At 32.6% G+C, this 22,667-nt stretch overlaps 1 protein-coding gene and 1 pseudogene across 3 annotated transcripts; one reads left to right on the top strand and one right to left on the bottom strand.

Moving 5' to 3' along the window:
- The first annotated feature begins 6,100 nt into the window (after nt 1–6,100).
- Nucleotides 6,101–13,977, top strand: LOC142633576 (E3 ubiquitin-protein ligase SPL2-like). Of its 3 annotated transcripts, none has more exons than XM_075807819.1 (6): nt 6,101–6,622; nt 9,530–9,631; nt 10,604–10,774; nt 10,955–11,076; nt 11,470–11,589; nt 13,427–13,977. In XM_075807819.1, the coding sequence occupies exons 1-6, from the start codon at nt 6,230–6,232 to the stop codon at nt 13,716–13,718; spliced, it is 1,200 nt and encodes a 399-aa protein (XP_075663934.1). In that variant the 5' UTR covers nt 6,101–6,229; the 3' UTR covers nt 13,719–13,977. The 3 variants fall into 3 exon arrangements, with proteins under 3 accessions (XP_075663934.1, XP_075663935.1, XP_075663933.1); XM_075807820.1 differs by having other exon boundaries at nt 6,127–6,622; nt 10,604–10,783; nt 13,439–13,977; XM_075807818.1 differs by having other exon boundaries at nt 6,129–6,622; nt 10,604–10,783.
- A 1,031-nt stretch (nt 13,978–15,008) lies between these two features.
- Nucleotides 15,009–16,819, bottom strand: LOC142633608 (protein NODULATION SIGNALING PATHWAY 1-like; annotated as a pseudogene).
- Nucleotides 16,820–22,667: the final 5,848 nt, after the last annotated feature.

The following is a 22,667-nucleotide window of genomic DNA, read 5'->3' on the forward strand; positions in this document are numbered from 1 at the left end:
AACAAATGGGTCCCATAGATCATGGGAGCCTCCTATTGTGAATGGCCATTACATATGTGGGATTGAGCGCCATGTTCAATTGCTCTCAATAACTAAAATTGAGAGTTGAAAAAAGCAACTTTCAATCCCATTGAATATAAATTAGAAGTAAATAACGAAAAGTTAAAAATTGAAGAAGTAAAAATATTTTGTGAGATAAATGAGAGCAATTGGATCAAGTGCAATACCCTAGATTGCTATATATGATATATTTGTATCTCAATCCACATATATGATACATTTGTAACAATAGATAGCATCTTGTTGAGGAGAGGCATAAGTACTATATGAACCAAATGGTTTAGTGGCTATCTTGTAGAATAACATTGATGGGCCTAATTGGTAAATGAATTGATAAAATCATTTGCTTTAGGTTGCTCTTAAGTTTTTTTTTTTTTGGAGAGATTTCAACCTATGGCGGCTATTTCTGATGATAGTTTTTTATCATCCGACCAAAATACCAATCGGTTTTTGGTTGCTCTAAGTTTAATGCGTGAAGTTAGGATTTATATTCCATAGACTTCCAATACATGTATGAAAAAAACTGCAACATATATTTGAATGACAGAAAAGGTTTGGTTTCAAAATTTCAAATTCAAATATGCTTGCAGTTATTTTGCTCCAACCCATAATATGGTGATTAAAAGATACTGCGAAGTGTGTAGTTTTAATTATATGACTTTTTTAATGAACTAGTTGCAGACCCATGCAATACGTGAGAATAAATAATTATTTTTTAGAAACCGTATAATATATAATTTGCTCTCTAAATTTTGTGGAAAATAATTTATCTCCCAAAAAATTAAAATTATTTTTCATTTATCTATCTCACAAAATAAATCATCATTTTATGGTTTGAATTTGTTTGATTGATATTATTAATTTTTTAGGCGGTCTATATTTTGCTAAATTATGTTATCTTGCATTATATTTTCCTAATTTTTTTCCTATACAACTAAATTATTTAAGTTTCAAATATATTATTCAAAATTTTCATTCTCCTAAAAGAGATTATCATATTTATAATTTTTCTTATTGTAAGGGTAGTTTCAAACTATTGATTGGGTATTGTTTACTAATATGGATACATGAGATTGGAACTGCATATTTCCCAGATATTTCTAAGAGACCATATTGTAAATTTAATATTTAAAATAATATGTAGAAAAAAAGTATACTTTATGTCTAAAATTGAACACTTCACCTATCAAAATGAAAGAAAATAATTTGTATAACAACGTAAAGAGAACATGATCTAACCAACAAAAAAAAAAAAAGACTACATAGACATTATTTATTAAGATTTAATTGCCTTTAATACGATCTTTATATTGCATTTATTGTTATTATGCTTTTGTTGAGCCTCCTCATCCTCCACATCACTGGCTACATTATTATTCTTTTTATTATTTACTTTCTACTTTTAAAATCTTGACAAAATATATATATATATATATATATATATATATATATATATATATATATATATATATATATATATATATATATAGGCTTTAAACCAAACAAGCACATAGAAGAACGATTTGAACCAGTAACAGCAACCAACCAATTGTCAGGGCTGGCCGAACAAGGAGCACAAATTTATCTTAGGCAGTTTTAAGTTTACATATTCATATAATTTAATTTTGATGTTATAACTAAACAATAAATCAATGAAAAATTAAAAAAAAATATAGCCTATAAATATTCATCTTGGGTAATTTTAATAGTTGATAGACACATTCAAATACATAACCAAGATTGTATTTTGATATAAATATAAACTCTTATTTCCAAAATAACTAAGTATCATGTCAAAAAAAAAATCAAACAAAAGCTGTGAGAGAGAGAGAGACTTGTGATGGAAAACTAAAAAAAAAAAAAAAAAAACCATTGCCAAGTCATATTGACCCAAAATAGTATTATAAAAAAAATGATTTATCAACTAAAGTACAGTTGCAAAAAAGAATAAGTAATATATATAAAGAGAGAGAGAGAGAGAGAGAGAGAGAGAGATCACATTTTTCGGGAGAAATAGAAAATAAAATGAGAAGAAGAAGCATCAGAATAAAAAATACAGTCATGATTAGTCAAATACCAAATTATCCAAGCTATGCCATATAATAGAATAACTTTATATTCTTGTAAATTATCTTTATATGTAATATGATAACATTTAACAACCATAAAAAAGAAAAAGAAAAAAAGATAATAACTTAAAAACATAAAAGCAAATTGCATCAACCCAAAGTAGAATTCTAAAGAACATATAAATTTATCAATCTAAAGTAGAGATACAAAAAACAAAAAATTCACACAAAATAAAACATGAAAGAGAGAGTAATAACCTTTTTCACATGGGAAAATATGTATAGAATGGAAGAGAGAATGACATATTTATAGTAATAGAATGAGGCTAAGTAGAACCAAAATAAAAAGAAGAAGAAGAAAAGAATTTGAAGTAAAAATAAAAATAAAAAGAAGAGAAAAGGGATAGATGAAGAGTGACATTAAGATTGAAAGTTGTGGAGAGATGAAAATATAAAAGGGACATTATGGTTGGAAATAGGTAGATAATGTGGTTGCTAATGTTGCTCACTAGAAGAATAGCAACAATAAATGGTACGCTTAAACTTTTAGATACATACATATATATATATATATAATATATATATATATATATATATATATAGATATAGATTATGTGACTTGTTTAAATGATACACATATATAGTTTTATAAATCGTCTTATAATAAGTTGAAAAAAATAGCTATAAACATATTTGGAGCTAACTTTTGCTCTTTGAATGACCCCACGAAGGTAATATGATTTTAATATTTCAACTTTTGGGTTGCAGGAAAAGACATTATACCTAGTTTGAAGAAGACCTGGGAAAAAAAAAAAACAAAAAAAAACATAAAAACAAGAAGAAGAAGACACTAGGCAGCAAAAACATTAAGAAGTGAGATATTTTTATGTACTTGGAACTTGGTGGATTTTTTTATTTTTTTTTGAATTAATAAGAAATCAATTAGCATGAATAATAGTTTCCCTAGCTAGTTTGCAACTTAATGGTCCAGTTATGCCTCATTTTAGTGTGTGTTTTTGAATTCTAGATGTCTTAGAAACACCATAATGTGCCTACCAATTGAATTACAAGACTCTTAGTTAAGTGTGTTGTCTAAGCCAAATAAAAAAAAGGTAATTTTAGTTTATGTTAATGGCATGCTAAAAAATCACAGAGTTGACCCATTTGATTTATTTTTGACAAATATGATTGAATTTAACCTATGAAGTTTGCTTCACAATGACTGCTTTTCATTGTCATTAATCAGGCCAAGAAACCAATTGATTTTTCGGTGTAGTCGGAGGTTTGAACCTTAAATCTTTTATTCGACAACAAGAGATTTTATCAGCTGAGCTAACTAGAACCCACAGATAAGTAGATAACCCAGTTTATATAGACGTTCAATGGGGATAAGTGTTACCTAATTGAGTCAGCATTAAAACAACTAGTCGTAGACCCACACGTTGCGTGAGAATAAATAATTATTTTATATTGTAATATAATGTATAATTTTTTCTCTTAAATTTTTTGAAGATAATTTATTCTCCCTAAAAATGAAAAATTTTTCTATTCAATCCAATTAGGTCTACTTCGGTCCAATTTGTTCCACTTGATCCCATTTGGTCCACTCGGTCAATTTTGGTCCCCCTTTGGACCATTTTAGACTAATTAGGCCTTAAATTGATTCTTTTTGTAGGTTTTCTTATCAAGTTTAGCTCAAAAATTCATTTTTCTTCATTTTTGGGTGAAAAGTATGAAATTTTATTATATTTGGACTAAACTCTTTAATTTTGAGTTAAAAAAATACAAAGAAAATACTAAAATAAACATTAGAAATATGAGCCCTAAAAATGCAATAAAAATGATAAATATTCAAAAGTCTTATTCGGTTCACATTGGTTCTATTCGGTCCATTCTGTCCTCTTCGGTCCAATTTGGTCATATGCGGTCCTATTTAATCCATTCTGTCCACTAAAGCTCTATTTGGTCCAATTAGGTCCATTCGGTCTTATTTAGTTCAATTCTGTCCATTCAGTCCACATTGGTTCTATTTGGTCCAATTGGTCGTATTCAGTCCATTCTGTCCACTTTGATCCACTTCAGTCGTATTTGGGGCCATTCGGTCAACTTTCATCCTATTCGGTCAATTTTGTTCACTTCAGTTTTATTCGGTCCATTTTGCCTACTTTAGTCCTATTTAGTTCACATTGCTTATATCCGGTCCACTTTGGTCTAGTCTGTCTTATTTGCTCCACTTCGGTCTAGTATGCCTACTTCGGACCTATTCGGTCAAATTTGGTCATGTTCGGTCCATTATGTTGACTTCGGTCCTAATCGGTCCATTTGGTCCACCTTGTTTCTATTCTGTCATATTCTGTCCATTTGGTCCACTTTGTTCCATTTGGTCATATTCCGTCAATTTAGGTCACTTCGATTCATTTTGGTCCACTTCGATATATTTTTGTGCACTTACATAATGGGAAAGAACATGTTTGGTTGAAAGCACCTAATATAAATCCAAATTTATTAAAAAATATATATAAATCTCAAATATCTAAAATATTAAGTATAATATTTATTGTTATTGCATTTTTGTTGAGCCATATTAATGTAGTATTTTAGTTCACTTCGGTATAGCTAAATTTAAGTAAATGTCTTTTTAAACTTAAATGCTATAAATAGACAAATGTAGGTGGTTATTCATTTGTTTTAATGTTATTACTTTTAAATTAATTGCATGAAGTATACATTTAAGAAAAATAAATATATATATACATATATGAATGTATGTATAATTGATGAAGTTCAGATCAACTTATGGCTCAAGCATAAAGACTTATCACCCTAACTATTTTTCTTTAAGAAAACAAGAAATTGATACTCATTATTTAAAATAAGAATTAATCTTACATATAGTTTTTTTAATGTACAGTACATTAGGTTCTCTAATTAAATTCAAGCACATAGATGCATTGAATTTAATTGTCCTTAGAAAAGAAAAGTTATGGCAATACTTCATTAGTTAATGTCATAATGTGTTATTAGGGTCATATTTTTGTATGTTGGCAAATTCGAGTCAGAATGCACTTTTTATGTATTTGAGTCTTAGTAGATAGTTTCTAGAAGATATTCAAGAAAGACTACTAGAAGATATGATCAAACTACCCAAAGTTTTTCTCATTTTAGTGATGCATCTACTGTCTTGATAGATAGCTTGACACCAATTGATCTATTGAGGTAACTTATACCATGATACTAGCTTGATACTAGCTAACCGATTGAGCTTTTAGAATTTGGAATTCTTAGTTTTGTTTATGATGATGTGACAATCTTGGGATTTGTGTAACCATGTATCAAGACTACTTAAATTGGGATTTGTTGAGGCAATTTTAACCATCATAACTTTTTTTTTTATTTTTTAGTGTAAAAATGTGACATCTCATATCTCCTTGACTATCGTTTGAGGAAAGAAATTATTCAAGTAACTAAGAATATAATTAAATATCAATATATTATCTAAATAGATATAAGAAAATCGCAAAATTTGAATAGAGATTGTTTAGATATGTTAAGTAGTCTCATGAGTTCATCACAATTAATATGATTTTGAGGATGTGATATTCATAACAATAATGAAAAATAGAGAAGAGAGATTTAAATTTAAATAATAAACTAAAAAAATAGTATATCAATAAAGAGTTACAATAAAAAAAAAGTGTTCCACTTTGTTTTTGTCATTCACATTCTCTAGTCATAATAAAACCCACATTGTTTGTAGGTTTCAGTGAGCTAAACTTATAAAGTCTTTAATGGTTGAATAAAAGATCTATAATTTAATTTTCGCTAAAAATCGATTAGTATTTTTGTCTGATAATAAAAAGTTATTATCAAAAGTACGCTCCATTTGTTTAAACTATCTCAAAAAAAAAAAAAAAAAAAAAAAAAAACCCACATTCCTCGTTCTAATTGGCCAAACACGCCCTCCCCCATTCTCCACAATCACTGTACTTTCCCCCTTCCCCACTTTCTCTTCACTCTCCAAAACCTCTCTCTCTCTCTCTCTCTCTCTGTTTTTCTCACATACACATAACCGAATGTGACTACCCCTAACGAACCGCCAAATGTCTTCACCCGAACAAGCCCTAGCCTCTCTCCTCTCCCAACTCGCGCTCTCCTTCGATGGCGCCGTCTTGGGCATAGCCTTAGCCTACGCCGCCGTGCGCTCCCTCCTCAAATTCTCCGCCACCTCCTCCTCCCTCAACAAAATCCTCAAAGCTCCCTCCGTCGTCCACGTGTCCGACCTCCGCTCCATCCTCGCCGTCCACGACGACCGAGACTCCTCCTCCTCCTCCCAGCCGTCCGATCATCATCATCATCATCAGAAACTCGTCGTCCTACGTGGCACCGTCGAGGCCAAATCGGCCGTCGATTCTAGTTGGAAAACCTTCAAGCCTAATGTCCTCTTATCTCAAGAGTCCGGTGACAAAGCCGTCATCGTTCAACGAACTCAAACGGTGCGTTTTACTTTCTAATTATTTATTTATTTATCTTCTAGAAGCTTCTGTTTGATTCATAGTCTGTTTGGTTAGTGAGAAAATAGAAGAAAGCAAAGGAAAACGAACTTTTTTTTTTTTTTTTTGGTTTTATTATTGTTATCAATAATTAATTAGTGTTTCTGTTTCTGAAATTTGTGTTTGCTTGCTGAGAAAGTCAATATTCGTGTTTGGGACCTTAGAGTGTTTAGTTTGTTTTACTTTTTTTTAATAAGTAATTAACTTTATTGATATGAAGAATTTACTTCATGTTCATGATGATGAATACAGAGAAACTCAAATTATACAATGAATCAAACGGAAAAGCTCATACAAGTATGAAATTCAAGAATGGAATTACAATGTGTAAAAACCCCTAAGCCCTATTATAAAAAGAAAATGTATAAATTTTTCTATGAAGTTTGCTTAAGATAACATTAGATTCTGAAGATAATAAATTAGGAATTTAGGAAAAGCCAGTTTAGAAGTAGACTAACTTAGTCAAGAAGATAGGGAGAAGAATAGTCAAAAAAGGGAGAGGAAGGATTGGAGGAAGAGTAATGGTAGTGGGGAATAATGTGGAAAGGAAGAACTAAAAAAATGAAGGGGAATAGTGGGAAACAGGTGGCTGATGCGGCACAAGAGGAGCTTAGCTATATTAATTTAGAATCCTCCATTATTATATGTTGAATTGATGTTCTTTTTAGTTATGCTCTTGGGCATGAACATAAGGTCTTGGATTACTCTGCAATTGGTTCTTGTGGGTGGCGTCAGGTTGCCCGTAGTTTTTACCGGTTAGAGGCAAATGGGCTCTTCTATTAAAAAAAAAATGTTCTGTTTGGTTAGTGAGAGAGCAAAGGAAAATAAACATATTGGAAGAGATATAGTGTTTGTTTGGCACCACCTTATAAGCCAACTTTTTGATTTTTTAGCTTCTATGTATAGCTTTTTAAAACTTCACTTTTTCTAAGTAAAAGTAATCAAGTATACTTTAGCATACTTTTAGCAAAAAGCTAAATAAGTTGTTCTCAAAAGGATACATAGAATGGTAATCTGAAACTATGCTAGAATTTAATGTAACAAAGTACACTAGTGCAAGGTCTTAAACAGATATCAGAAACATAATCATTACACACTATAGGATTGAATAGAGTTCTATACTTTTGAACTTGCTTCATCAACTCCACCTCTATCATCAAACATTGTGGAATTGAGAATCTTTGCTTTCACTTGGAACCTTTTAGATGAATAGCAAGCCAAGACACCACCTAATCCCTGCTGCAATGTCTCTGTCACAAGTAAACATTTTGAGAAGCAGGTGCTTCCAAACTCTTCTTGTAGGTTTCTATTTTGTTCCTTCTGAATTCACACAGGACAAAACTTATGTACAGTACCTTAGGTGCTGTTCCTTAGATTTCCCTCTTAAGATTCTACCATGTGACCACTTAACTAAAAAATACACGTTTATCTTATGAGAAAAAAATTCACATGGCAGAATCTTAAGAGGAGAATTTAAGGAACAACACCTAAGTACTATACCTAAGTCTTGCCCTTCTCACTATAATTTACAACCCTACCTCCTCATTCTATCCTCTTTTTCTTGGCTTATTCTGCTTTAAAAATGAAACTGAGTAAAAGAACAGCTCTACCCACTAAAAAGTGAGGCTTTATGAAGCTGTACATAAGCTTCTGGTGAAATAAGCTGAGATTTTAAGTGAACAAAATTACTAGTTGCCAATCTGTCTTCTATAGCCAATTAATGATAATGGCACGTTTTAAAACCAAATTGGTTAACCAAAATTCTTTTTTGATAAGTAAAATCTGGGTAACCAAATTATACTCCATAAACTAAAAACAGGCTTCTTCTTGCTCCTAATTGCATCTTGAGTGGCAGAACGAAAGCTAAACATCCCCACCTACAGAAGGTAGCCAACAACACACTTTGTCAGCACGTTGACTTGTTGGAACTTCAAACAACCTACTTTGGATTAGGATAATCTTCACTGAAGTTGTTGGAGGTTAAGAGCAATGCCCATTGGAATTGTGTTTCTTTTTTGATTTCTTTAAAACTCTTTATTAAAATCTTGAATTTATTAATGATCTATTTGGTTGGTGAGAAAATGGTGGAAAGCAGAGGAAAACAAAGATTTTGGGAGAGAGATTGACTTGTGATTTGAGACTGTGTTAGATGAAAAGGAAATTCCTTTTTTTTTTTTTTTTCCCTTATTTAATTATTTTTATAAAAATTCAAAAATTGTATTAATAATTAGTGCTTCTGTTTCTAAAACTTAACGTGATGCATGTTTGATTGCTAAGAAAGTGTGGCAATATGAAAGGAAACAATTTGATTCAAATGAATTTGTGTTAGGGAGCTCAGAGAGCTGTGTTTTCCTACTTCAGCCTTTTGTGGAATTATTGTTAATATTTTTAAAATTATTAATACTCTGCTTGGTTACTGAGAATGTGGAGAAAAGCAGAGGAAAAGAAACATATTGGGAGAGATATTGTATGGTAGTTTGAAACTATGTTAGATAAAAAGGAACGTTGCTAGTTCTGTTTTACTGCAAATTAATGTGAAAAGAAATGAAAATAAGGGTATCAACATCATCAAGGTATTATCTTCTGTTGCTTATACTTTTCAATTTTTTTGAAAAAATGTAGATTGCCTAAGGTGATTAGCTTTTCTACTTATACTTTGAAAGCAATGTGTTTTTGTGTTCTCCATGATAAGAAATGTCTGTCGGCTGTTTAAAAGAGTAAAAGCTTTGCGTTTTTTATTTTTTTATTTTAATGTTTGTGTCCATTGTCTATAGTTTTGGTACACTAATATTAGCTGGGTTGTGAAAGTACTTTTGTATTGATTATGTGATTTTACTGTATGTGATGAAGTGTTTATACAACGAATGGAAGGGCTTTTTTGGATGGACGTCTGATTTACGTGCAATATTTGCTAGATCCCGGAGAGAACAAGAATCAACCTCAATAAGAGTGGTAAATTCGTAGCTCATCATTTTGTTTATTTTTATTTTTATATGTAACAAAATTTATTGATGAAATAATAGCCCAAGTACACGGGGAATATACATGGGAACAGGAAAATAAACCTTTGAGAGTACCAAGATCAATCAAGTCTAATAATGAACACAGAGAAGAAGAGCCTAAAGCTGGCATCCAATCATAAAAAATTTTAAAGAGAAAAAGCTTAAGATCTAAATTCATATCTCATCTTTGTTAGTTCATGAAAATGTATCATTTTACTATTGAAACTTTGACGTGCATAAAGGCATAGTAGTGTTGAACTGTTTGTTTAATAGCAATTAACTGTTAATTTACTGGTTGTACAATACTTTGTTACAAATGTATGTTTTAAGTTTCCACACACACACACACACACACACACACACACACACACACATATATATAAGGCTTCTAGGTATTTATTTATATTAAATGTATGTGTTATTAATGGGAATGCTATTTCCAAAAACTGATTGGTTGTGATGTAACCCATTTGAATATACTGTTATACTGTTGCAAGATGATCTTTAGGTGTTGGTTTGATATTAGAGATGATTTGTAGTCAGCTAGGTTATCTAATTGGATTGGCCAAGCACTAGAATAGGATCTGCAAGCTTATTCAGGGAATCAGCGCTAGCCTAAGACCCTCAAGAAGGCTTGGCTGGCCAATCCTAGTGGTTTGGAAAAGCCAACTAGCCTCGGATGAAGTTGTTATTTTATTTTGTTTATTTTTGGACGTTGGTGTGTTTTTACATGGTAGTTTCCTGTAATTTCCAAATATATGGGCTTGGCATAACCTCCCATGGCTTTTCTCTAATGTGCATGTATCTGGAGAGGAATTTGCTTTGTTATGGTTGGTTGAATAAAACTTATGGCCTTTCATCTGTTATTCTTTTGCATTTGTGATAATGAAGCCTTGCCTCTTTTATTTGTTTCCTTTTGCAGGTTCCTTTTGTTCTGGTTGATGGTGGTCGGTGGCCACATTCTGATTTTGTTGTTGTGAATATGGATGGCTCAAACCATCCCCTCCCTCTAACAACAGTTTTTCATCAACTGCAGCCTATTACTGCTTCTCCATATACATTCCTTCAGGCACTTTTTGGCCATGAATATCCTGTGAGTTTGGTAAATCAAAATCTAATATTTCTTCACTTGTGCACAATAAAATTGAGTTTATGTTGTATTGAAAAATCAATTTTGGTCTTTCATTTTGCACTTCCATCTATTTTGGGCTTTTGTGATATTGTCATTTTTATTGCAAATGTTTTGACACCATTACCTGTTACTTTTTGGAAGGTTGGTCTGCTTGACGAAGAGAAAATCCTTCCATTAGGAAAGGATATTACTGCTGTTGGCATGTGCAGTTTTAAAAATGGAATTCCTGAGATCAAGTCATGCAAGGATCTTCCTTACTTTTTGTAAGTGAATCATTCTTGAATGAGCTCTGTTGGGTTTTGTGGTTGGGCAAGGAAATCTAGGTGACAATAATGTGATTTTTTTTAGTGCTTCATCTAGGAGTTCTAATAAAATTAAATGAGTTGAATCCAGTTACCTGTTAATTTGAAGGTGGTAAATGAGGATGATGCGTGGTCTGTGAAAATGTCAACTAATCAGTTGGCTATTACCTTGGTTTTAGAACAGGAAACCACTTTGGATACCATTCTTATATGTGTTTTCCATATCTTTAACCACTTTCAGTTTTGAATTTTGTTTTTGTATCAACTGTTCAAGTGATTTGTAGGCATTTTTATACCTGTTCTTTGAGGCGCTGCTTTAAGTGGACTAATTGGTGTCACAATGGTCTTTTGCAGATCTGACTTGACCAAGGATCAGATGATTGTAGATCTTGCCTTCAGGAGTAAAATACTTTTGTGGGTTGGTGTTGCTTTTGGTTCCCTATCAATTGGTATACTTGGCTACGCATTTATGAGGTATGATAGTTTTAGCATGCTATAGTTTTTATTTTTATTTTAAATTAATTAATTAATTAATTATTTATTTATTTTTATGATAAGTGACAAAAATTTTATTCAAAAAAGAAGCAAACCCAAGTACACTAGGAATGTACTATGGGGGCAATACAATCTAGATACCAAAATACAAAGGTCATGCTTTTGATATCTTCTTTCCTGGCTAAAGTTCATTCTTGTCTATCTTCTTGATAAGCCCCTAAAATATACATATCATCGTTCTATTTTACATAGATTTAACGACATTCAAACTAGCATGAAACAGAATCAATACATTTTTCTTTTTCTATGTAATCCAAATGTCTTATCCCTCTTAAGAAGAGCTGTAAATCAGGGATCTTGATCCTCTCCATTTCTCTTTGAAATGGAGTGTCCGTTTTATGGACAAGATCTTTCTGAAATAAATCAAGGGTGTAGGCCATGCCACCTCATTTAAAAGCCAACATTTTAACCCGACAACTTAATTCTAGCAACTTTTAACCATTTAAAAAAAACAAAATAAAAAAAATACGTTTTAAATTAACTCTGCTCTGGGAGGGGAGAGACAAGGTCACAAAGGTATCTAACTCAAATAAAAACAACCAGAGATCTTCATTTCTTTTGGCTCCTATCTGATGCCCAGTCCGTAAGGGTTGGAGGATACCTGCTTGTTCTCCATAAATTTATACAAAATACACATGCCCATTTATTGCATTTTTTATCCCAAGCTTAGAGGGTGATTCTTGAAGTGAAAGTTAGTCGGAATTCATATGAGGGTTGGAGTTATTCATGTGGCTGAAGCTCCACTTGAGAGGAAAATCTTGTTCTGCTACTGCTTTGTTCAATGCATGTTGAAAGTTGTCACCATAAACAACAATGGATTGGTAAAGGGCCTTCAATTATTTAATTTGTGCTACTGCTATCAAATATCAATAATGATCCAAAGATTCTTTCTTTTCCTATAATGAATGGTAAGTCTAATGGGTTCTGAGAGCAATCGTGAAGCCCCTAAGAATTAGAAACAAATTTTTTACCGAATCACCGTTTTGCTTCCCACAGTGATTTATTAGGACCAAGAGAGCAGTTATCTGTTTCTTGTGCTATTGGAAAATAGAAGATTCAGAACTCAGAAGGGTAGAGGAACCAAAAAAAAGGGAAAAAGAAAAAGACCAATCTCATATGCAATCAAACCCAGATTTTCCCGGAAACTTAAAATAAAAACCTTTTTCAGGGAAAGAAGCACATATGCTAAGCTTCAAAGAGCAGCCGCCGCCCTACCATCATCAACAGTCTACCACAGCCACCACCAGCCTCTGCCGATGCCTCTGCCTTCGTTGCTTCCACCCCATATGAACTGGACATCAGATAGTAGCCCAAAGAGATGGAGATCTGAGATCTCGCTGATTTTATTTTAGTTAGACACCCTTGTCTTTTCCCCTCTATCTGGCTGAGGTTTATTTTCTGATAAGTACCCTCTTCTGGCAGAGTTAACAGAGGCTTATATATATGTATAAACGTTAGTTTACTTAACACAGTTAAAGTTGCTCTAGTTAAGTTGTTGGGTTGAGATGTTGGCTTTTAATTGAGGTGGCATGGCCTACTCCCTTGATTTATTTCAGAAAGATCCTGTCCATAAAATGGACAATCTCCATTTCAAAGAGAAATGGAGAGGATTCAGATCTGTAATCAGACTAATGCCTTGTTCAGTTGGTTGTTTCATTCCCGAATGAGAAACAAGGTTAACTATAGAAAGAAAGCATTGATCTGATCATAATCAAAAGTAATTTTTTTTCAATACATGGTTTATAATTGTCTTCAGGAATTGGAATAGATGGAAAGAGTGGAGGCAAAATAGACAGCTCCAGCAACAAAGCCAGGCTGCTAATCCCGATGCTGACACTCAGATTGCATCAGAGGAGGAGACAGGAGATGTTCCAGACGGAGAGTTGTGTGTGATCTGTCTGATGAGGAGAAGGCGATCTGCATTCATTCCATGTGGGCACCTAGTGTGTTGCCAACTGTGTGCTATCTCAGTTGAACGTGAATCCTCACCTAAGTGCCCTGTTTGTAGGCAGGAAATACGGAACTCAGTGAGGATATATGATTCCTGAGGAAAAGAGTTACTGTTTCTTGAATTAGCACACTGTGATGAGGAGATTGTGGAGAGTCACTGTATTTGTCAAAGTGACATGTAATGATTGGTCTCTTTGTTTATGAGGCTAATAGTTCTAAAGGGGTACAGTTAACTTTATTTTTTGGGGTGAAAGTTAGGTTTATAGGAGCATCTAATGTGAATATACCTAGCAAAGTGATGCATATTGCTTTAATTGATTATCAAGACTTGACTTATAAAAAATTCAAATTCTATAACAGGTTGGGAGTTGTAAATTTAATTTCTTTCCTCCTTTCTCTGCAACTTGAAAACTGACTAGAATTATAAAGAATGCTGTTAAAGTGTTGTTTAATATAATTTGTGTGCGATTGGGTCATTGGTTTGATGGAAGAAGCGAATTTGATGAAATCTGGCTTTAAATATCGGTCTAGGGGTATTTCACTGGCCTTTCAAGTGGTCCAAGCCTCATCTTTCAAGCTCTGTGCTCTATAATGGGCATTCTGAATGGCTTTTCAAGCGGTCCAACTGGTTCTAGCGATAGTAATCAAGCTGTATGACCTGAGCAGGTACCATTGGGCCCCTGTAATATACTAATTGTCTACTTTGTATACAGGAAAATGAAAAAAGAAATACTTAAATATGTCAAAAGTTCTAGGGCAAATATGTTATTCTCACTCATTTGTTTTGGTGGAATGGTTGGTGTTACAATTTACAATGGCTGGAGAACACAATGTATACAGGAAAATGAAAAAGAAACACTTAAATATATGTCAAAAAGTTCTATGGCAAATGTGTTATTCTCATTCATTTGTTTTGGTGGGATGGTTGGTATTACAACTAACTTGAGATTTATTTTTTATTACTTAGATTTTAATTTATTTGCTGGCACTTTCACTTATGTGTCATGCTCACCATAATGCACTTAGAAATTCAGCATTTTATTGCAAGTTGGATTCGGGCAGAGGAAAGGTGAAAGCTCAACCCTTAAATTAAAGACATAAAGTAGAGCGCATGCCTTCAGGTACTGAACCTTATTATGCTCGTTCAGAGTACGTACTTAATTCTTAAGCCGAAAGGTCTGGATTCTCAAAAAAAAAGAAAAGAGTACGTACTTCTTGATGGGAATTACAATTTTTATTGAAGAAAAAAGATGGACAACAATTTAAGTACTAAAATTACAGAAGTCAAGGAGTTCTTTCAGAATTCATCTTTTCTGTGTCCTCAAAAGATTTGAACAAGAATATTGCGAGGATAATTTTTTCAGCTAAGTAGCTGCAAAACAAATAAAGCATATTGCAAGAGGCAAAGACTGCCTAATCAGCCTTTTCACATGCTTATATATCTATTTAGCTTAATAATCTTAAAAGTTTACATGGAATATCAGAAAAGAGCAAAATAGAAACCTGTAACTGTTTTAACTGTCAATGTCTTTTGTGTCCGACTTCCACAAAGAACAAAAAAAAACTGGCTGCCCTTTCCACCATAATCCAACACAAGCATCTCTCTCTTCAACTCTCATCTCCCAATTACTATCATACTTCCTCAACAAAGCTCTACCTCCATCAATAGCATCCTCTCTGAAAGCCTCTCCAACAAACCCAACTCCTCTCATTCTCTCACACCACTTCTCGTTCCCTTCATTCATCACTCCCTTGTTGGACAATGCCTTAGCCGCCTCGCCTTCCATCAATTTCCTCTTGTCACATTCTCTCCCCTTGAAAGCTGAGCTCGTTGAGTCCAAAAACCTCCACAAAAACTCCACTCATCGTGGGAACCCCTTTGCAAAATCCCCACAATTGTTGCAGCTGCATTCCATGTTGTTTACACTTAGGATCACACCTTTCGGCTCCATACTCCTTAGCACTCTCAAGAACTCGATTCTTTCATCTGGGTCATTGTGATCCAATCCATGAAGCCTAAACTGTGCGCAAATTATTAAGGTCTCATCAAAGACCGTGTTTATGACTTGCGAATTTAGATATTGGAATGGATAGTCGTCGAGCCGGTTGATCTGCAAGTTAACATTCATGAGCTTGGCAAAATTGAGAAGCCTAGTGGAGATGTTGTCACCTGGAGGTCCTATTGTAAATGACATCTCTTTGTTTTGATCATTTTCAGTAGTTTGTGCTATGATTGTGATACGGACTAATGGAGGTGGCCCTCCTGGCCTGCGACTCAAAGCCTCAAGCAGTATTGGCCATTGAACACCATGTGAGACCCCAATATCAAGAATGTGAAGATTGCCCGAGCGGTTAGGCTCTTGAGCTAGGATTTGGAGGATAGAAGCATTTGCTATGTTGTTAGGAAAGGCGAACCAAGGACTTACCTCATTGAATTTGAGCAACGGTTGTTGGAAGATACGTGAATCTGTGGAAGCAAAAGTAAGAACTATTGGGTCTATTGATGATGTACTACTAGAGGAGGAAGCGGCAGAAGATGGAAAGGAGGATATGTGTTTTGTCATCGCTTCAAAGCCATGCCAAGCGAGGCAGTAATTGGCATCACCCTTTGCATCACGGAGCTCCTTGAGGACATAGAGAAGGTGTTGAATTCGTGACAGGTCGTTCTTTGTGATGGCTTCGGCGCAAGGATTAAGGAGCTGTTCAGCCCATCTGCCTTCCTTCTTGTTGTTGTTGTAACCGTTATGACAGTTATTTCCTGTAGACTTATTAGAACTTCTCTTGTTTCCAACTGATTTCTTGACTGTCACAACTTCTTGATCAACTGCAGCTGCTGCATCTCCACTCTCTGCCTGCAGGGAGATCCTACGGTTGTGATTCTTCCGCTGATGATTTGAAGATGGTTTGGGAAGTGGGTCAGAGGCAGTTTTCTTTTCTTTGATGAATCAGATGGTGATGGATGATTGGTGATACTTGCATAATCACTTTGTGTGGAAGTGGTGATATTGGCAGTGTCGTTGGTGAGATAGGTGAGGGTAGAATTAGTGTCAATTAGAGCTTGGCTCATGTTTTGGCTTTCATCCCACCATCCTGAATTGTAAGAATCATCCATGAAAGCTGGAAAGATTGTACCTGTATTGAGCCAATCCATGATTTGATCTGAGGTGGGGTGGTTTGGTTCTGGTTCTCCTATTGTCATAGTGTTTGACAAAAAAAGAGAATGTTTTTAAGTGAAGGAAGAGAGAGAAAAGATGCTTTTGTTTTGTTTTTTTTGAGGTTTGTTCTTTTTTATGTAGTACAGTTTGATCATTGACCACATTGAAGGGGATTGATAGAGGCTTCAGATTTAAGAATAAAAAAAAAATGAACGAGGTAGTGATGCACTTAGAAAGCGACAATGTAGAGCATCTTCCAAACTGTTCGGGCTATTTTAAGCTCTAAGGGAAAGCAATAAGTAATGTCTCTTCTGTATTTTGAGTAGTTAGATTATTCTTTTGTGTGTCATGGTGGTTAAAAATTTGCAAATAAAGATGGAAGATAGGACGTTCTTTCCTGTTTCATTATTTTATTTTTAAAAACAAGAAGTTGGTACCACTTTGGGCACTTGGAAAGAGTACTATGAGTCCCTGCTTAAAATATACATGGGTTTTCTCTCAGGATCAAATACTCTTTTTTTATTTTTATTTTTTATTATAATTTATTTATATATTTTAAAATTGATCATCAACTCTTCGAAAACTGAATCATTGAGTTTTATTTTCTTGATTGTTGTTAATTTATAATTAAACAAGTTCTAGTTTTAGAAATTTTATCTGGATTTTGGATTCTTGTTTGGGGGTAAGTAACATGTAATTAATCTGTCTGTCGCAAGTTTTAATATTCATTGTTTTTCATCAGTTTTCATGTGGATAATATGTACTGCGATATGCTATTTTTTATTACCCCCCCCAAAAAAGGTGCTATTATCTCTCTATCTTTAGTAAAGTTAGTTAAAAAAATGCTATGGGATTGAACCAGCAGTAAGCTTACCTAATACATATTTATTCTGGGGAGGTGATGTTTAATCCAAGATTCATTGGAAATCAACAAATTTCTAGGGCTGTGTATTTAGCCATTTACAAACCAATCTAATCCAACTGGATGTCTCAAATTGATTTTTTGAGTGGTTGGGTAACTTGGGTTGAAGAGAAGTACCGTAGGTTGGGTTGGATTTGAGATTTATCATCTTGTGGAGGTCAGTGAAAATTCTGATTTAGACCCCAAATTTAAGCAGTGGAGTAAAAAATTACTGGATTGATTTTCAGATAAGTACAAAGTTAAAAATTTGATAGATTGCATAATCATAGTAAGTCTCACCAAAATCAAAATACTATATATTAAAAAAAAAAAGCAATATAAAGCACATGGTGATGAAGTGAAAAACTTTTGAAAACTCTTCAAATGAAAAACCATTTTAGGGTATCCAACCCCATAGAAAATTTACTAAAGAATGAACAATTACAATAGTCTAGACTTTTAGAACCTTTGTAAAATATACTCTTTAGTATTTACCTTAGTAAATATCTCATTCACCTCTCTCCAATTCTATAATCTTTCCATGAACAAACATGTTCATAACAATTGGAACTTTGGTACTCCAAAGAACTCTTTTATATATATAAAAGCAGAGACCTAATATGAGAGAACATTAAATTTCTTATATATGTGACACATACCTTAAGATTCTCTTTATTTAGGCTACCACATGACAAAATTTCTTTTTTATCCAAGTTATAGTTTATTGATATAGCTAATGGAATAAATATACATATTGATTGTCTATAGTTATGTACTAATTATTTATATGAAAGGAATTTTATGTGCTTATTTTTATATATTTTATATAAGAAATTATTTTTAATTGGAATAATAATACTAATAATATAAAGTGCATTTGTTGAAGGATATTTTAATCACATAAAAACATGACCCTTACAAAAATAAATATTTGTGAATTCAATAAAATTCATTTCAATTCTTTAGATTTCCTAACTCATTTCAATGACATGTAATGTAAATAAATAATATATATATATGGAAAAAATATCTTAGCATTTATTCTATGTAATTAAAAAAAGTACTAATATGATGGATACATTTATTTTTTATATTTATTATTTTAAGCAATACATTAATTATTTAAATATAATGAAATTTTGATGTCATTTTCTAAGATTTATATAAGAAAAAATTGATTTGAAATATGGTATTTTTACTCAAATTTAGTTGCTTTTGCAACAATTGAAACAAAGTCTAACAAAAGAAAGAAAAAATTTCATAACACACAATGAAGAATGTAAAAAATATAATTGAAGGATATTTGCAATTTCATTTTATCAAAATGATATTAACATTGTTGACTAGGCAAGAAATACGCCTAGCTATATTAATTAACATATCATGCAATTTTTAAATTTTCAAACACATATAATATGATCAAATCACTAACTACTTTTAATGTCTTTCTATTTTATTTTGTCAGTATAAAATAGAACACTAAAGATTACATTACAAGAAAAATTATTAAAAATATTGGAGAAAATTAATAACTAGTAAGTGATATTAGTATCAATAAAATTCAAAATGCATTGCACACTGTGCAAAAATTTAGTATAAAGCAAATTGATTTGATACGGCGAAGGAAGAGTTCTAGGAAAAACAAGATTACATACCAAAAAGTTTAAGAATTCTGGATAAATATGGTTATGGAGTTGAGTATTGGATCACAGTTTCTGTATCATACTTAATGGTGTTGTTTGTGATTAAGGTGTTAGTAGGAATTTATTTTGTCATTATATGTTATTATGATGTTCTCTATATATCACTTTTGTTTATAAAGTTTGTTTAGAGAACTTTCTAAAAGTGAACTTGTAAGCGCACAATTGCACTGGACCCAAAGACAATCATGGGCTCGTGCCCAATGAGCCTTAAACAATGAAATTTATAGAGTGTGGATTCGAAATCTAGTTAGGGGTACTAGAAACTTAATAGACAGGCTAAGGTGTAAAAACACTTGCGAATAGTAAATGATTATTGCAAAGGAGCTTCCTCGGACATAAGCCGAGGACAGTTTCTGTATTATTTCTCTTTTTTTTCTTGAAGGTTACAATTCTTAGTTCCTTTTGATCACTAATCCCCCCTTTCTCTTTGGCCTTCTCCCTCCTTAAATACTTCTTCTCTTAGTGCTTTATCCACGTGTTGCACAAATCTTATCCCCCTCCTCTGACACCACCTTCTTTAAGTGTTTAAATAGTAACTAAAAGTTTTAGTTCTACTGTTCAGGGGTCACTTCCCCATTAATGCGGCCAGGGAGGTAGGTGCAGCATCTTTAATGTGGAGGTGACAGCCTTTTCCCAAGATATTTCTCTAACATCGGTGCATCTAGAGGGTACAGGGATCCCCTTCTTAACCAATAGTCTTTCCGGAACTCTGCCTTGATCTTTTTAGCGAATCTCCAAGTCCTCCCGGGTCTATCCGAGGAGAGATTTATCCTCAGATGCATCCTCGGACCCTCGGCGTATGGGCCGATTTTCAGTCCTAACGGCCTTTTAATCAAGAACGAATTGGTCCTTCTTGTCAGAGCTCAAAGGCCCAAATACTTACTCGGGTTCTTTTACTCCCCATAAAGTTTGTTTAGAGAACTTTCTAAAAGTGAACTAATGTAGATTGGAGAATGAATTGAAGCTAATGCAAACATATGACCAAAAGTTTGTTTTTGTTAAACCTATATGTTTTACATATATTTAATAAAACAAAGGATCATCAGCATCGTTAAGATCTGATAGGATTGTTAAATAGTCATATAACATAAGTGCAAGATAGCATATGCACCTTAAAGTTTGTTCTCTACAACCCATTTGTTTGGTTAATTGGTTTAGCCTTATTTTATGAGATTCCAAAAATTTTAATACTAGGATTTGTGGTAAGTTTCAATTTTAAGTGGAAATTGAGTTTAATCTTGATGTAAAATATGCAGTCTTGCATGATCAATTTCCTTTGTAGTTATTGTTGCATGCATATGTTGCACATTTTATATGACTTAGATTCAAGAATTGTGTGTCATTTCTTACTTTGGTGAATCTCTATTGAGCAAATTTAACATTTTGAGGATTTTACATTCATTCAAAAAGATGAATGTATCATTGAAGTGAATATTATGTTCTTCTAGTGCCTTTCAAAGAGTATAGATAAGTTATTTTAACTTTATTACTTTTAGATGAATTGCACGAGACTAATTAATAATCTTTCTCTAATTGTATTTCTTACACAATTATATATGAATAAAGTGTATTTTTTTAAATGGCATTGTGAGATTAAGTTTGTAATTTTGAATTTAATTTTTTTTCCTGTTCATTTTCAAGTTGATGTCTCTTCATGCAAAATAGATTTTTAAATTTTATTAATCTAACCCGTGCATTGCACTGATTAGCGATTAGTATTAACAAATACATCCACCAAGTTGGGTCATTGCACTTGTGAGGACACACCATATTATGGTGTGATCACCCATCTTAATCGTACACTAAAATTACTACCAATGAACTCACTAAATGAGGTTTATGAATTTTTTTTTTTTTTTTTTTATAGTTTGGATGAACAACACTCCAGGAAAATGTCATGGCTAAAGCCTCATAGAGAAGAATGTTTAGAAACTCTCGAGGGTGGTCTACTAAGTAATGATTTTTATTTTTATGTTTATTTAGTTTGGATGAACAACACTCCAGGAAAATGTCATGGCTAAAGCTTGATAGAGAAGAATGTTTAGAAACTCTCGAGGGTGGTCTACTAAGTACTAACAGTTTACACTCAAGGAAGCAAAAGTTTATCAATAAGCTTAAACCAATAGGCCTCCCAAAGAAAATCATGCTAAACTAATCTAATTTAGTTGAATTTATGCTGTGCGTCAAATTTATTTTAATCAGTATTAGATAATATTAAAAATTTAGTATTAGATAAAAATGATGGAAATGTTTTATTTATTCAAATAAATTAGTTTTGATTATGATGAGTTATGGGTAGTTTCATTAATAGATAAAATTAGTATTTATGTTAATCTTTTTGTAATTTTTTCTTGTATAAATTCAAATACTGAAAATGAATCAATAAAACTTAGAAATAAAATTTTAAGTAATTAGACGTTTATACATTTAGCCAAAAAACATTAACATTGTTCATAGCATTTATTTATTTGTAGCAGGGGCTCTTGGTTCGTGATAGACAATGTGGGCATGTAAGATATACATCATCTACAGAAAAAGAGAGTTTAAAATGAATGATTGTGTGGTAGTAATATTTTTTCAGTTTAGATGGAGATGAATTCTAAATGCAGATCTGGTCTCCTCCTCCTTTGGGTCTTTAAAATTTACAAAATCATAGATGCATGCAATGCAAATATACACCAATTGATTTGATCTATTTGTGATAAAATTAAGTATATATGTTAAGATTATGCTATTACTTGAACAACTTGGACTTTAATTAAAAAAGGAAAAGTTAAGAAACCAAGAACAATAGATTAATAAGTTTCTTGATATTTAGTTTTCCAAAAATTGGCGATCTATAATGTTTGCATTTTGAATTTCTCAACTCCAAATATTTTGCTTGTTCATGGCCTTCAGTTGTTATTTGTATAATATAAACCTAAATGGTCAAGCTCATTACTTAAAAAGTGTAAATGCACTTTTAGTCCCTATATTTTGTACTTTTTTCATTTTAGTCCCTACATTTTAATTTTACCACTTTTAATCCCTAAACCAATTATCACCTGACATTTAGGTCATTTCCGTAAGTCAACGACGGAAATAGTTGACGTGGCTGACGGTGAAATAAAAAAAATAATATAATCACACATTAATTAATTAAATTAAAAACAAATATTAAAAAAAATTAAAAAAAGAAAAGAAAAAAAGAAAACTTGAGAAGAACATGAAGAAAACAAGAACTCCAACCCAAATCAAAGAACTCAACAACACAAACCTAAACACAGAACTTTCTTTCCAGCCGAACCC

The sequence above is a fragment of the Castanea sativa genome, chromosome 5, assembly GCF_040712315.1.
Source record: "Castanea sativa cultivar Marrone di Chiusa Pesio chromosome 5, ASM4071231v1".
Classification (NCBI taxonomy): domain Eukaryota; kingdom Viridiplantae; phylum Streptophyta; class Magnoliopsida; order Fagales; family Fagaceae; genus Castanea; species Castanea sativa.

Coding starts and splice junctions, on each gene's coding strand:
- LOC142633576 (XM_075807818.1), top strand. CDS start 6,230: ATGTCTTCACCCGAACAAGCCCTAGCCTCTCTCCTCTCCCAACTCGCG. Junction 6,623..9,529: donor TCGTTCAACGAACTCAAACG/GTGCGTTTTACT, acceptor TATGTGATGAAG/TGTTTATACAACGAATGGAA. Junction 11,077..11,469: donor AAGGATCTTCCTTACTTTTT/GTAAGTGAATCA, acceptor GGTCTTTTGCAG/ATCTGACTTGACCAAGGATC.